Here is a 12,305-nt window from a genome sequence, read left to right on the forward strand (position 1 = left end):
ACAGACACAGGTGACAGAAAGACACCAGCTGTGGCACCTGTGCTCAGCCTTCCATTTGGATTCTTCCCTGAGGTATTTCTCACCGGCACTGTCCTATTTTTAAAAGTGAGCTTAATTCCAAAAGCAGATTCCAAAGCTTCTGGTGGGGGTACTGCCTTTGAAACACAAACAAAAGCTAACCACCACCACTTACAGAAACCTAGAACCATTCCAGGGAAGCCAAGAGAAGGATGTGTTGGTAAGATGGTCCGCCCCCTTGCCCTCAGGATGCCAACAGGCTCGGGGCCATTCCTTGTCCACAGTGTCACAGGTCCTGGATGGGGCCGGGGAAGCTAGAACCTCCCCCTGCCCTTTGCGTACAGGCGTCAACCCCACACATGCCCTTACATGTACTGCTTCTGCTCCTCGTGGTACTGCTCCTTACTCTCCATGTTCTGCTCTAGAAGCATCTGGTTCTGCTGGCTCAGCAGCTGGATCTGGCTCAGGAGGTGATGATTTTCTTCCTCCAAGTTTCCCTTGAGACGGGAGAGCAGCTACAACACAGATCAACAGCATTTCAGACACTACGCGATCCCGTGATTCCTCTGCTGGGAATGTGGCTTCCAGGGGAAGGGCCACGTGCACAGGGACGTGCACCCCTCCTCTGCCAGTGAGAACCTGCAAGGACCAAAAGAGCCAATGGCATGGGAAGAGCTGAACTCCTTCTGCACCTGCCCTGCCCAATCTGGCAGTCACCAGCAACGTGTGGCCATTGAGCTTACAATGCAGCTAGTCTGAACGGAGGTGTGCCAAAGTACACGACAGATTGTGAAGACTTAATGATAGTAAAGAACATAGAAGATATTTTTTTGGATACACGTCGAAATGATAATATTTTAGATATGTTAGCCAAACAAAATATCCTATGAAAATTAATCCCACCTGTTCTTACTTTTTTAACATGGCTACTAGAAAACGTTAACATGTGCACATGGCTTGTGCTTTATTTCTGGTGGGCAGCTCTGCTCTTGAAGAGGGTCAGCACACCTTTTCTTCAAAGGACCTGACACTAAGTATTTCAGGCTTTCCAGACTGAAAGGGGGTCACCTGTTGCAAAGCTTTGACTCAGTTGCTGCAGCAGGAAGTAGCCACAGACAAAATGTAAGCGTACCGGGTGAGGCCATGTTCCCATAAAACTGCTGACAGACACGGACATTTAAATTTCCTATCATTTCTGGGGGGCCTGGGGGGCTCATTCGGTTAAGTGTCCGACGTCAGCCCAGGTCATGATGATCTCACGGTTTGTGGGTTCGATCCCCGCATCGGGCTCTGTGCTGACAGCTAGGAGCCTGGAGCCTGCTTCGGGTTCTGCGTCTCCCTCTCTCTCTGCCCTCCCAAACTCGCTTGCCCGCCTTCCCTCCCTCCCTCCCTCTCTCTCAAAAATAAACATTAAAAAAATTATCCTTAAGTTTCTTATCATTTCCACTGGACACAAACTATTCTTTCGATTTCTCCCAACCACTACCACTGTCAAAGACATTCTTAGTTCATAGCCGAAGGTATACAAACAGGCAGTGGGCTAGATCTGACTCATGGGCTGAGATCTGCCAACTCCTGCTTCAGAAGATCAGTACGGGTGATGTAGCAGGAAAATCCCAGGCTTTGGCTTCAGACAGAGCTCCATTCCACTACCGTGGACCTCAGTCTGAGGTCTCCTCCGAAACCCTAAAGAACCTCCCTGTGACAGCACAGCCTATGGTGGCTGAGGCTTCCTCTGGCCTAAAGTCTGGCCCCCACCTCCTCCACACGCCCCTTGCCCCAGCCCAGGGGGGCTTGAGGCACCTGGGCCTTGGTTTCCTCAGCTGAGATGTCCCACAGGGCCACCACGAGCTCGAAGGAAAAGGCCTCTGAGAGGATTTCTGGACAAACGAGAGGCAAGAGGAGCTATGTCCTGGGGATGGTGCCGTCCATGGGGAGGGACCCACGGATGAAGCTGGGGAGGGACCAAGTGCTCTCTCCTGCCCAATCCACTTTGGTCTTATCTGTCGCGGGGTCTGCTTACGATTTCATTTGAGATGGTTTTGCTAAGAAGACAATTTCCAACCTAGTGCACCAAAAGAGAGCTCTGCTCCTCTGGAGACCCGGGCACTCCTGAGTAAGCTCCATCCCAGATGCCCCGGGATACAGGACCCGGAGCCAGAGTCAGCCATTCACGCCATTTCTCGGGAACAGCGTGGATACTGAATTGCAAGGATGAAAGTGTAGACACAGACAAGGGGATGGAAATAAGTCTGTGTTCTGCTGTCCCCACGCATGTCTCCGATGTTCGGGGAAGCACAGGGCAGATGGAAAGGTGTTTTCTAATACATCTCTGCCAATCATGGTGTCTGTCTCCCTTTTAAATACCTCAGTACCCTCTCAGACCCCGTACCGCCTTCCACAGAGTCTTCGGATGCCGACGCCAGCACAGACCCACTGCAACCCCACTGGGCCCAGGGCTGTCCACGTCCTGAGGCCTCACCTCGCAGCGGTTGTCCAGCTTGGTCAGCGAGATGTCCATGTTCTGGTGCTGCTCCTTCAGCTCGTCAAACCGTGCCTGCCAGCGGTTCAGCTCCAGCTGTGAGTTGTTCAGGGAGGTTTTCAGCTCCTTGGTGTGGGCGTGCAGCTCCTCATACTCCCCCTTCAGCTGGTGGTGCAGGAAATTGACCCTGGGGGTGGAGAGCCACAGGCCAAGAGCTGAAGAGCTGTCCCTGCTGTGCAGCCTTACACGAGAGGATGGCCTCTCTGGGCCTCAGTTCTTTCACGTGTAAAATGAGAGGCTTGAACAAAATCAGCAGTTTTCAAACTGCGTCCCTTGGGGTTCTACAAGGATCCCCCTGGTGTCCTCACACTGGGCTGGGGGGACAGAGTGGGTAGGCTCAGACACCTGCTCCAACAGAGTATCACTGCTATGATGTCTTTTGCCTTTAAAGCCTTGGGATATCTGCATATGTACTTCGAAAAAAGGGTTCGGTAGTTAGCGTGTTTTGTTTTGTTTTTTGGAAACACAGAACCAGAACATTTTTGCGTCTGGCTCTTCCCAATTTCAAGCTCCTTTCTAACTTCAACTCCTGGGATAAATAAAATGAGATGCCAGGGTTTTACAGAAACCCACTAAAATTATCATCATCACGATAACTATTATCTAACTGGGATTTCTTGGGGGAAGATTTGGATCAGAAAGTTCCAGTCACTGGAGGCTCACGGATTTCATTTGGACACAGCTGTGTCTTATTTGGCCCCGCACCCTTCTTTTAAATGGATCAGTGTGCCTGATTTAGAAACATTTAGAAACCTGAAAGTCTCACGTCAATACTCCGATGTCCCGTTTCTCTTAAGAAAAAAGCATAAAACGGAAAGATGACCTGGTAGCGGTGAGCCTGCCTCGCGGCTGACAACCTTCAGCCGCTGTGTTCTTCTCCACGTCACTGTCCGGCCTATCGCCGACACTCCCTCACCCGCGAGCCTGGTCTCCCAGGGCACAGGACACACCGCAGTATGTGGTCCCGGTGCACATTCGTGCAAGGACATGGAGAGGAAGCAGCTTTATACGGTCATTGTGGTAAGACTGGATTCAAATCCTGATTCTGCCATTAAGTGATTTTGAAAAAATTTGCTCATCTCTGAGCCTGTTTCTTATCTGTTAAAAAAGTGGGGGGGATAATAACAGTAGAGCTGACTCTCGTTATCTGAGGTAGTGATGCTCTGTGAGGTCCCCCAAGATCACTGAACTGGTGGATACTGAACCACTGCTCCTCGGGAAAATGCACAGTACAGGTTCCTCCTCTGGTTACAACATTTTAGTCGACCGATCAAGACATTCCTTATTTTATAGGAGTCTCTGTTTAAAGACACCTCCCGGCCACAGCACCGTAGCTCCTGCCTGAATGGAGCTTATCTAATGTGTACTTTCCCCGTAAGGCCATCACAGCCTTGCACTTAGGAACACGAGACAACACTTCAGTACTCCACTTGGTGGGTATTTTAAATAGTAAAACTGCCACGAAATAAAACAAAAATATGAAAATCCCACGGGTCACAAAAAGGATGCTTATTCACAGTATGAGAACTGAAACAGGAAGGCAGAGCATCCTTGTATGTCCTCAGCTGGAAATGTGTGTGTTAGGTGACTCAGGTACTGGGCCACCCCGGGCATGTACATCAAAGTACCATGAGGATCGATTTGGGGGTGACACATACATTTTAGGAAGGAGGTGAATTCACAACAGGAATTCACAACAAGCATCAATGGTGTGTCCTTCATGAGATCGCCGTGTGGCCTACATCAGATGAGGGTCTGTGCCTGATGCAATGTGTCTCTCGAGTCCTTCCATCCCAGCAACAAGCTAGAGCCCCCTCTCAACTGTGCCACCCAGCTGTGAACAGGACAGGGCTTATAAAAATACAGGTCTGCGGGGCACCCAAGTGGTTCAGTCGGTTGAGCATCTGACTTCGGCTCAGGTCATGATTTTGCGGTTCATGAGTTCGAGCCTACACGTCAGGCTCTGTGCTGACAGCTCAGAGCCTGGAGCCTGCTTTGGATTCTGGGTCTCCCCCTCTCTCTGCCCCTCCCCAACTTGTGCATACTCTTTCAAAAAGTCAATAAAAATTTTTTTTTAAGTAAAAATATAAACATACAGGACTGCCAGGGGACCCCCGCTGACCTCCTCTCAGCAGGGCTGAGTGCGTCTACATGAAATCCCGGATGGCAGCCGCCCCACACGGAGCTCACCTGTCCAGCTCTCCCCGCAGCCGCTGGTTCTCACCCACGGCCATGGCGCCCGTCCTCTGCTCTTGCTGCAGTGCCTCCCTCTCGGTGTTCAGAACCTTCTCCCGCTCCTCCAGCTCCGCCTGACGCTTCAGCATGTCGTCGTGCCTGGCGGAGGGGAGCACACCCGCTGGGAGCTGGGCTGGGGCCTCCTTTCCCTCCAGGTACCCAACTCCCCAGAGGACTGTGAAGCTGCCCACAGAAGGCAGGGCCCCTCTGGAGGCTTTCTCTGGCGTCTTTGAGGGGGATGGGGCAGGAACAGGCAGGGCGAGATGCAGGGCAGCAGAAAAACAGAGAACGGTGGCCAGGAGAGGTGTCTGGGCCAGGGGTCTCCTCCAGCCCCACACGTGTCCACAGTCCCTCAGATTCCCCGTCAAACCAGCCATTCCTCTCCGGCCGCCTGGGCTATGTTTCCTGCACTCTGAGCCCTTCCCTTCAGGAGTCATGGCTACATTACTAGGTGGTTCGCTAAGCACAAACACATCTACAAGAAACGACAAAATAAACAGCTGAATTCCACCACACTTAACTCTTAATCCCTCTTCACTGGGGCCTGGGTGAGCCCTCTGCCCTCCTCTCCTCCAGAATTGAGTCTCCTTGTTCTTTGCCTGGCCTTGCTGCTGGGACAGAGGCTTGCTTGATGGGGACCTACTGGCTGCCAGTGGCCAATTCTTCACACACACACACACACACACACTCACACACACACACACACACACACACACACACTCACACACACACACGCATGCGCGCACAGCCTTTTCTCAGGATCCCCAACCACAGCCCTCCCCCTCCCCTTAGACTTTTCTCTCCTTCTGCAGCCTAGGTCTCCGGGGGTTACTGTGTAGTTGTCTCTGGAGACCAGCAGAGCACAGGAGGATGGACCCCTTGAGAAGCCCAGGCTGTCTTTCCCACTTGCCGGAAACATCCGTGTTCAAAGACAACTCAGGATCTCCCCCAAATCCATGGCAACGACTAAGGCACCACCTTTCAATCATCCCCATTCGGGCAAATCCCTCCTCTGCAGACCCCCTTCCTTGTCAGACAGTGTGACAGGGTGCCCAACCTGTCTTCACAGCTCCACGCCTGCGCCCTCAGGCCCCACAGCAACTACGCTTATACCACCTGACTAGAGCCAGGACTAGTCGGGGATCAAAGTCAGAAACCTGCTTAGGCAGCCGTTCAATGACACACTTTTGTGGGGCCTTCTGCCACACTGTGGAGAAGCATAAAGCTGGGAGTGGAAGCTCTGTCTAGCTTCTCAGGTGGTGACATTTCTCAACCAGGCTAACAATTCTGAAAAAAGCCATCCAGGTTTGCAAATTAGGGCCACAGGCAGATATCAGGGCTCCCCAAAATGTGTTTCCCTGTGGTCATGTCTTGGAAAAGCCCACAGGGGTATCTGTAACCACTAGTAACCACCTAACTGCAGGACTGATGCCATGTGTCCTGCTCACCAGTGAATCCTGGGTACGAGGCATGGCACTTGGTAAATATCTATTAAGGGAACGAAGAAATGAGCATCCAATTTAAAAAGTGCCATCATCCCTGTGTTCCAAGTAACTACACTCCCAAAGCCACAGCCCCACTGCAGACAGACCAAGGGGGCCTCCAGCCATCTGTCCAGCCAGTGAAAATTCAAGCAACACAGTAGTTCTGCCTGCTGTATTGACAAGGAGCCAGAGGGAAAACAACAGTGAACCCCCTCAAGGCCAGTCCAAACTCCACTTGCAAAAACCTTCATCCTCTAAACAGACACTAAGAATATCGTGAGACACAATTAGAACATAGAACAAGATGTTAATGACAAGATGCATAAGTGCCTGGTGAGCAGTGGGCAAGGTTCAGAGCTCTGTGAACACCTTTCGCTCCACTTCATTAGCCAACCGGGAGCATCCCTGGCAAGTCCAGACACAGCACCATGCACACAGTCCACGCTCACCAAGTGCCACACGAACCTAGGAGGGGCTCAGGAGGAGAGGGGAGATGGAAATGCCCAGAGGCACAAGACGCTAATTTGGGCTGGAAGGCATAGTGTCTTACTAGGAGCAGATGCTTCGACAGCTCCTGAAGAAAGGAGATGTGGGTGGAGAGAGCAGGTAGAGGACCCCAGAGAAGCAACGGGTGAGTGGATAAATGAATGTCATCACCTCTGTGCCCTCAGCATCATCAGATGCCCTTACCACTTTGCAGCTCCGTGACTAAGACCAGTCAAAGGAGATGCTGTCAGCAAGGACACCTGACAAGCACAGGAAGTGGTTAATCAACTGTTCCCTCCTACACAGCTCCGTGGGCTTGAGTGCCCACCTCTCTGTAGAGACACAGCTCTCTCCTGGGTCAGAGTCAGGTGCACAGCACCCCTCCCACCAGACTCCGGGTCCTGCCCGGAAGCACTCAGGGATCTGCCGGGGGACAGGAGCTCGGGCAACGCTAGCTGAATGTACACGAAACCCAGGACCCTGCTTTGTGAAGAGTGCCAAGACCTGTAGGTTTCAGTGCATGTAAATTTTAGATTAAAAAAGGAAAGGAGGGCAGGCAGGGGGAGAGAGAGGTATGGCTGAGAGGTACACGGGGGTCTCATTATACTGTTCTATTTGCTTTCTATATATTCACAAGCTGCCAAAATCAAAGGCTGGAAAGAAAGCGTCCCAGACCTTGACAGGGAAAACGAGGCTGGGGAAGTCCATGGGAGCAGGTCAGTGTAAAAAACTGCAGGGCAGTTGTGGTGAATGGCCTCCTTTTTCCTGGTTTGGAGAGGAAGGGAGAGGTGGGGGAATCCTTAGGGAAGCAGGAACCCCAAGGCTGGGGATTCCCTGAGCTGGGAGTGGGCACGGCACCCCCTTCTCTACTCGGGGACCCTCCTGTCACCCGACCTCCAGCTGCACAAACTCATCCAACCGCTGGGTGGGACTTTCGATGGACTTCCCTCCGGGAAAGTCTGGGTGTCCCAGACAACGTGAAGCAACGGCCCGAGAGGAAACGCGGGGAAGGCTTGTGGGCAAGGACATGAGCCCAGAGGGGCAGGGGCGCCGCCAGAGGCCCGCACACACCTGTCCCGGAGCTCCTTGTGCTCCAGCTCCAGGTTCCGATGCAGCGTCTTCAGGCAGCTGTGCTGGCGGATGAGGGCCTCGTACTCCGTGGACTGCCGCTCGTGGAGCGCGGCCAGGTGCTCGTGGTCCTGCAGCAGCGCCTCGTAGGCCGCCGTCAGCTGCTCCTGCTGCTTCTGCAGGTTCTCATTCTCGCTCTCCTTGGCCGTCTGCTGGTTCTGGAGCAGCGTGTACTGCGCGGTGAGCGCGGCACTCTGGGAGCTCAGAGTGGAATTCTCCACCTGCCGGGAGGGAGAAGGCTCCGCCTGACCGCGGGCAGGCCCCAGGGAGCCACACGCTCCGTGTCCCCGCTCGCGGTGACCACGCCGTGAGGAGCCGTGAGGAGCCGGAGGCGGACACCCGGACAACAGGGACCCTCGGGGCAGCCAACACCCAGCCGCTGAGGACAGTTCTGTCTGAACTTGAGAAACCGCTCTGGAAAGAGGCAGCACCAGACTGTCAGACGGCTCTGGTCCTGCACCCTCCCTACATGGGACCTTTCGGGGCCAATTATGTCCTTTCTCTGGAGAAGCTCCCGGGCACCCCCTTTGACTACTTTCACACACCTGTTTCCTAGAACAAGTAGAAAACCAGTGACGTTGCAGAATACCCGGTCACCACCACCAGCCACCCTAACTGATGCTCCCAGAACCACCACCCCACAACATCCCAAACTATCAGAAAACTGAAGAGGCAGCACTGCCTGACTCATTCTGGGGCCACTTTTACTGACGTGAAACCCAGACGAAGACCCGGCGACAGCCACCACCACCAAAACCAACAACCAGTATCCAATTTTGTTATTTTAATACAACAAATTCCAACATCTTTGCCTAATAGTTTCCTGTTTACTGTCCTGACCCATGTTCCGTGTTTTCAAACACTTTTCTCAAAAACTGCATTAATGAACGATTAATTCATTTCCTCGCAATGTATTAACCATAAATAAAACGTCCTCGAATATGCGGCATGGAATACCAGTTTCACTAGAAGCTCTCAAAAGCCTGGCAGCTACTTGATGCCCTATATGTCCCTCGTGGAGATTAAAAATTCACACTAGCTTAACAGAGACTCTGCCAGGTTTTATAGTACATAAAATCGACTTATTTGAGTCCAGAACCTCTTTTCCAAGTCATTCCTGGTCAAAGCTTATGGAAGAGACTTTGAGAAACAGGCAAGTCCAAGCAGAGCAAGTTTCCAGCCCTGCAGCCACGGGCTCAGTCACTGGAAACAAACCTGCACCACCTTCAAAGACCCCCAGGCCGGGCCCCGCTGTTTGCAATGAGCCAACGCAAAATAAATGTGCGGAGACTCTCCCGTGCTCGGAGGAGCCAGTGTGGCGGGCTGGTCTCTACGTGATGCCTGTGGCTGGGCCTTCACTCACCTGCAGCGTGGCCGTCTGGGTCTGCAGCGTGGTGTTGTGCTCCTGCAGGAAGGCGCTCTGTTTCTGCAGTGTCAGGATCTGACTGCTGAAGGCCACGTTCTGGGTCTCTAAGTGCTGCAGCTGTTCCTTGAGCAGCTGTTTCTCTGCCTGCAGAGCTGCGTTCTAGGGGATGAGGAAGCACGGGGCCCGTCAGACACTGGCTTGGGAAATGTAACCGGCCACAGGCACTGGGGTTGGAAGCAACACTCGAGAGTTGATGCTATGGGGACTAAAGCCAGAATCCAACAGGTGAGACAAGTAACGTTTCCCTCTTGGAAAAGACAATCAACAGAATTGGGGGGGAGGGGAGAGAACTACTTTTTTTTGGTATGTGCTTTCCAGACAGAAATGCATTCACCTAATGGCGATATGGCTTCAAACCTGAGCATCTGAGTGCAAGGCAAAGGCAAGCTGGGGTTAAAGCCGTGCAGTGTCTTCTCTCTGTAATGCTTCTGTTTTCTGCTGAACACCCCACAAGTGCCGTTCTGTGAGCTTCTCCCACAGGACAGGGAGTCAAAGCCTGTGGCCACACCTCACCCTACTCAGGAGCGACAACAGACAGAATAAGGTGGTTCACGTCCCAGCAGACTGAGAAATACCATGTAAAATATGCCACCAACCGGGCCAGGACATATGGGTTACAGTCCAGTGCTGTCCCTTACTAGCACGGGGCCTAGGGTCGAGTCTCTTAACCTGTCTCCACTTTCTCATCTGTCAAATGATGAAGATCATCACTACCCGCTTCACAAGGTTGTTGGGAGAGTCCGACAACATCGGGGGTTAGACATGCACCGGCAAACTTCTGTAAAGGGACGGACAGAATTCTGCAGTCTTCCAGGCACGTGGTCTCCACTGCAACCACTTACGTCTGCCACGAGGGTGGGAAGACCACACACAATATGTAACAAAGCAGATGTCCGTGGGCTGGCAGGCCACGGTCTGTCAACCCCTAGGGGAACACTGTGGAAACGGGGCTGGTGTACAAGCCAAGGGCCAAGTCTGACGGGCAGGCAGACAGGGATTCACCATGGGAAAATGCGAACGCGCTCCTTTCCGCTAGAAAGGCTGACAAGATCTCAAATGACAAGTAGCTCATAGGACTTGCCAGGACAACTCAAGAAGTATTCAGCTGGATCTGGGTAAATCTCAACAGATTCTGACGTCTCGTGTCCTTTATGGTAATGGCGGCCTATCACTGGGACAATCAACAGAGTGCACTGCGCACGCTCGCTCTCTCTCTCTCTCTCTCTCTCTCTCTCAACGACCGCAGCAGGGGCAGCCCACTCACATTCCGTTCCAGCTCGATGGCCCGGTCCTTCACTCGGAGCAGCTCCATGGTGGCTTCCTTGTGGCTGGGTCCCCAGGGCTCCTTCCCCTGGAGACCGGTGACCAGAGTGTCCACAGGGTGTTTGAAAGAGTTCTCCAAGTGCTTCCCTTCCTGCTGGTTCTGCCTGAGGACCTCACACTCGGTCTTCAACTGTGGGGTGGGAGCAGGAAAAGCAGACTTGGGGCAGGAAAAGGCTGGCTCAGAGCTCCGAGTTCGTGGCTAGAGGAGAGCCCCATAGCAAACCCAACCCCTCACCTGGCACCAGTGATAAGCCAGACACCGTCCTTCTGCTCTGCAGGGAACGTACATAACCCACCCTGTGCTCCCCCTCCTTCCAGACATCTGCCTCGGTCTCAACTTCAACCACATGACCTTGGCAAGTCTTCTCGCTTTCCCGAGCTTCAGCTGTCCACTCCATCAAATGGAGATGAGCCTGGGGGACGTGGACCGGGTGATGTTACAAAGCCCCTTCCAGCTCTAGAACCACTCTGTTCTAGATTCCTTGTTCAATCACGCAGCCAAGAAATGTGCCAAGGCTTCAAAAAGCAGAAGGGGCGGGGGGTTGGGGGAGCGCCTGGGTGGCTCAACTGGTTAAGCGTCCAACTTCAGCTCAGGCCATGATCCGTTCTGGAGTTTGAGCTCCGCATCGGGCTCACTGCTGTCAGTGCAGAGCCCACTTCGGATCCTGTGTCTCCCTTTCTCTCTTCCCCCTCCCCTACTCCTGCTCTCTCTCAAAAATAAATAACCATTAAAAAAAAAAAAGCCTTTGCTTAAAAGAAGCAAAGGAGAGCTGGAAGAGCACATATCACCAGGAGTGGACATCCTGATGAAGCACCTGTGCACCCACGCCCACCTGTCCCATGTGAGGGTGCCCAAGAGACTCGAGGCCTCTGTCTGGTCTCGATGCTCATAATCTCACACTGGTCCTCATCGGTGTTCCCGATCTTGCCTAGCAGACTCAGTGCTGCTCTGAATGTGGCCTCCTCTCCTCCTGTCCAGCCCCAATGCACAGGATTGTGATGGTAGCTCCCCCGCTCAGAACCCTGCATCTCAGTACATCTGCTCCGAGAAATGGACATCCAGGCCGGCCCTCTGCTACCCCCAGGTGAGGGGCTGGAAAAGGTGGGGCAGGGGCCTCATGACTGGGACTTACAGTGTGGCACCGAAGGGGGCCAGATCTTACCACCTGGAGCTCATTCTGCAACTGGTGGTTCAGGCTGGCCTTCTCTTCCATCTGAGCTTCTAAAAACACAATCTTTTCTTCTTTCAGGGCTAATGTTGTTTTTAATGAGTCATTTCTGTCCTCCAGAATCTTGAACTTTCTGAAAAATACAAAGACACAACTGTACCTATCTGCCTCTTCTACCCACAAGCCCCCAGTCTCCCAGCTACCAACACCTATCTCCTCCATTAAGCTCGTTTTCCCTATTATTCTGCAGCATTTGGCCCAGAACTGTAGGAGCCAAAAGCCATCACCCAGAGCCCTCCCCGGGGCTCCCTGCACACACCTGTGACACCCTCCAATGAGACATCACTGCTGTAGTCTTACAGGCATAGTCTTAGAGGAAGGTATCATCAAGGCCATTTTACAGATGGGGAAACTTAGTCTCAGAAAGGTTAATTAAGCACAGGGCACCTGGGTGGCTCAATCGGTTAAGTATCTGACTCTTGATTTCAGCTCAG

The 12,305-nt window shown here is 52.8% G+C and overlaps 1 protein-coding gene across 4 annotated transcripts in view; it reads right to left on the minus strand.

Moving 5' to 3' along the window:
* CCDC88C (coiled-coil domain containing 88C) overlaps positions 1-12,305 on the minus strand; it is a 130,211-nt gene that overhangs the window by 20,291 nt on the left and 97,615 nt on the right. For 3 of the 4 annotated variants that reach the window (XM_058740034.1, XM_058740037.1, XM_058740036.1), the window contains 7 exons: positions 11,806-11,944; positions 10,584-10,772; positions 9,257-9,418; positions 7,837-8,114; positions 4,751-4,894; positions 2,501-2,687; positions 388-533 (listed from right to left, as the gene is read on the minus strand). In XM_058740034.1, coding sequence (XP_058596017.1) covers positions 388-533; positions 2,501-2,687; positions 4,751-4,894; positions 7,837-8,114; positions 9,257-9,418; positions 10,584-10,772; positions 11,806-11,944 — 1,245 coding nt within the window. The remainder of the gene's footprint in view (positions 1-387; positions 534-2,500; positions 2,688-4,750; positions 4,895-7,836; positions 8,115-9,256; positions 9,419-10,583; positions 10,773-11,805; positions 11,945-12,305) is intronic. The other variant, XM_058740035.1, reaches the window with a different exon arrangement.

This window comes from Neofelis nebulosa, chromosome 7, assembly GCF_028018385.1.
Source record: "Neofelis nebulosa isolate mNeoNeb1 chromosome 7, mNeoNeb1.pri, whole genome shotgun sequence".
NCBI lineage: Eukaryota > Metazoa > Chordata > Mammalia > Carnivora > Felidae > Neofelis > Neofelis nebulosa.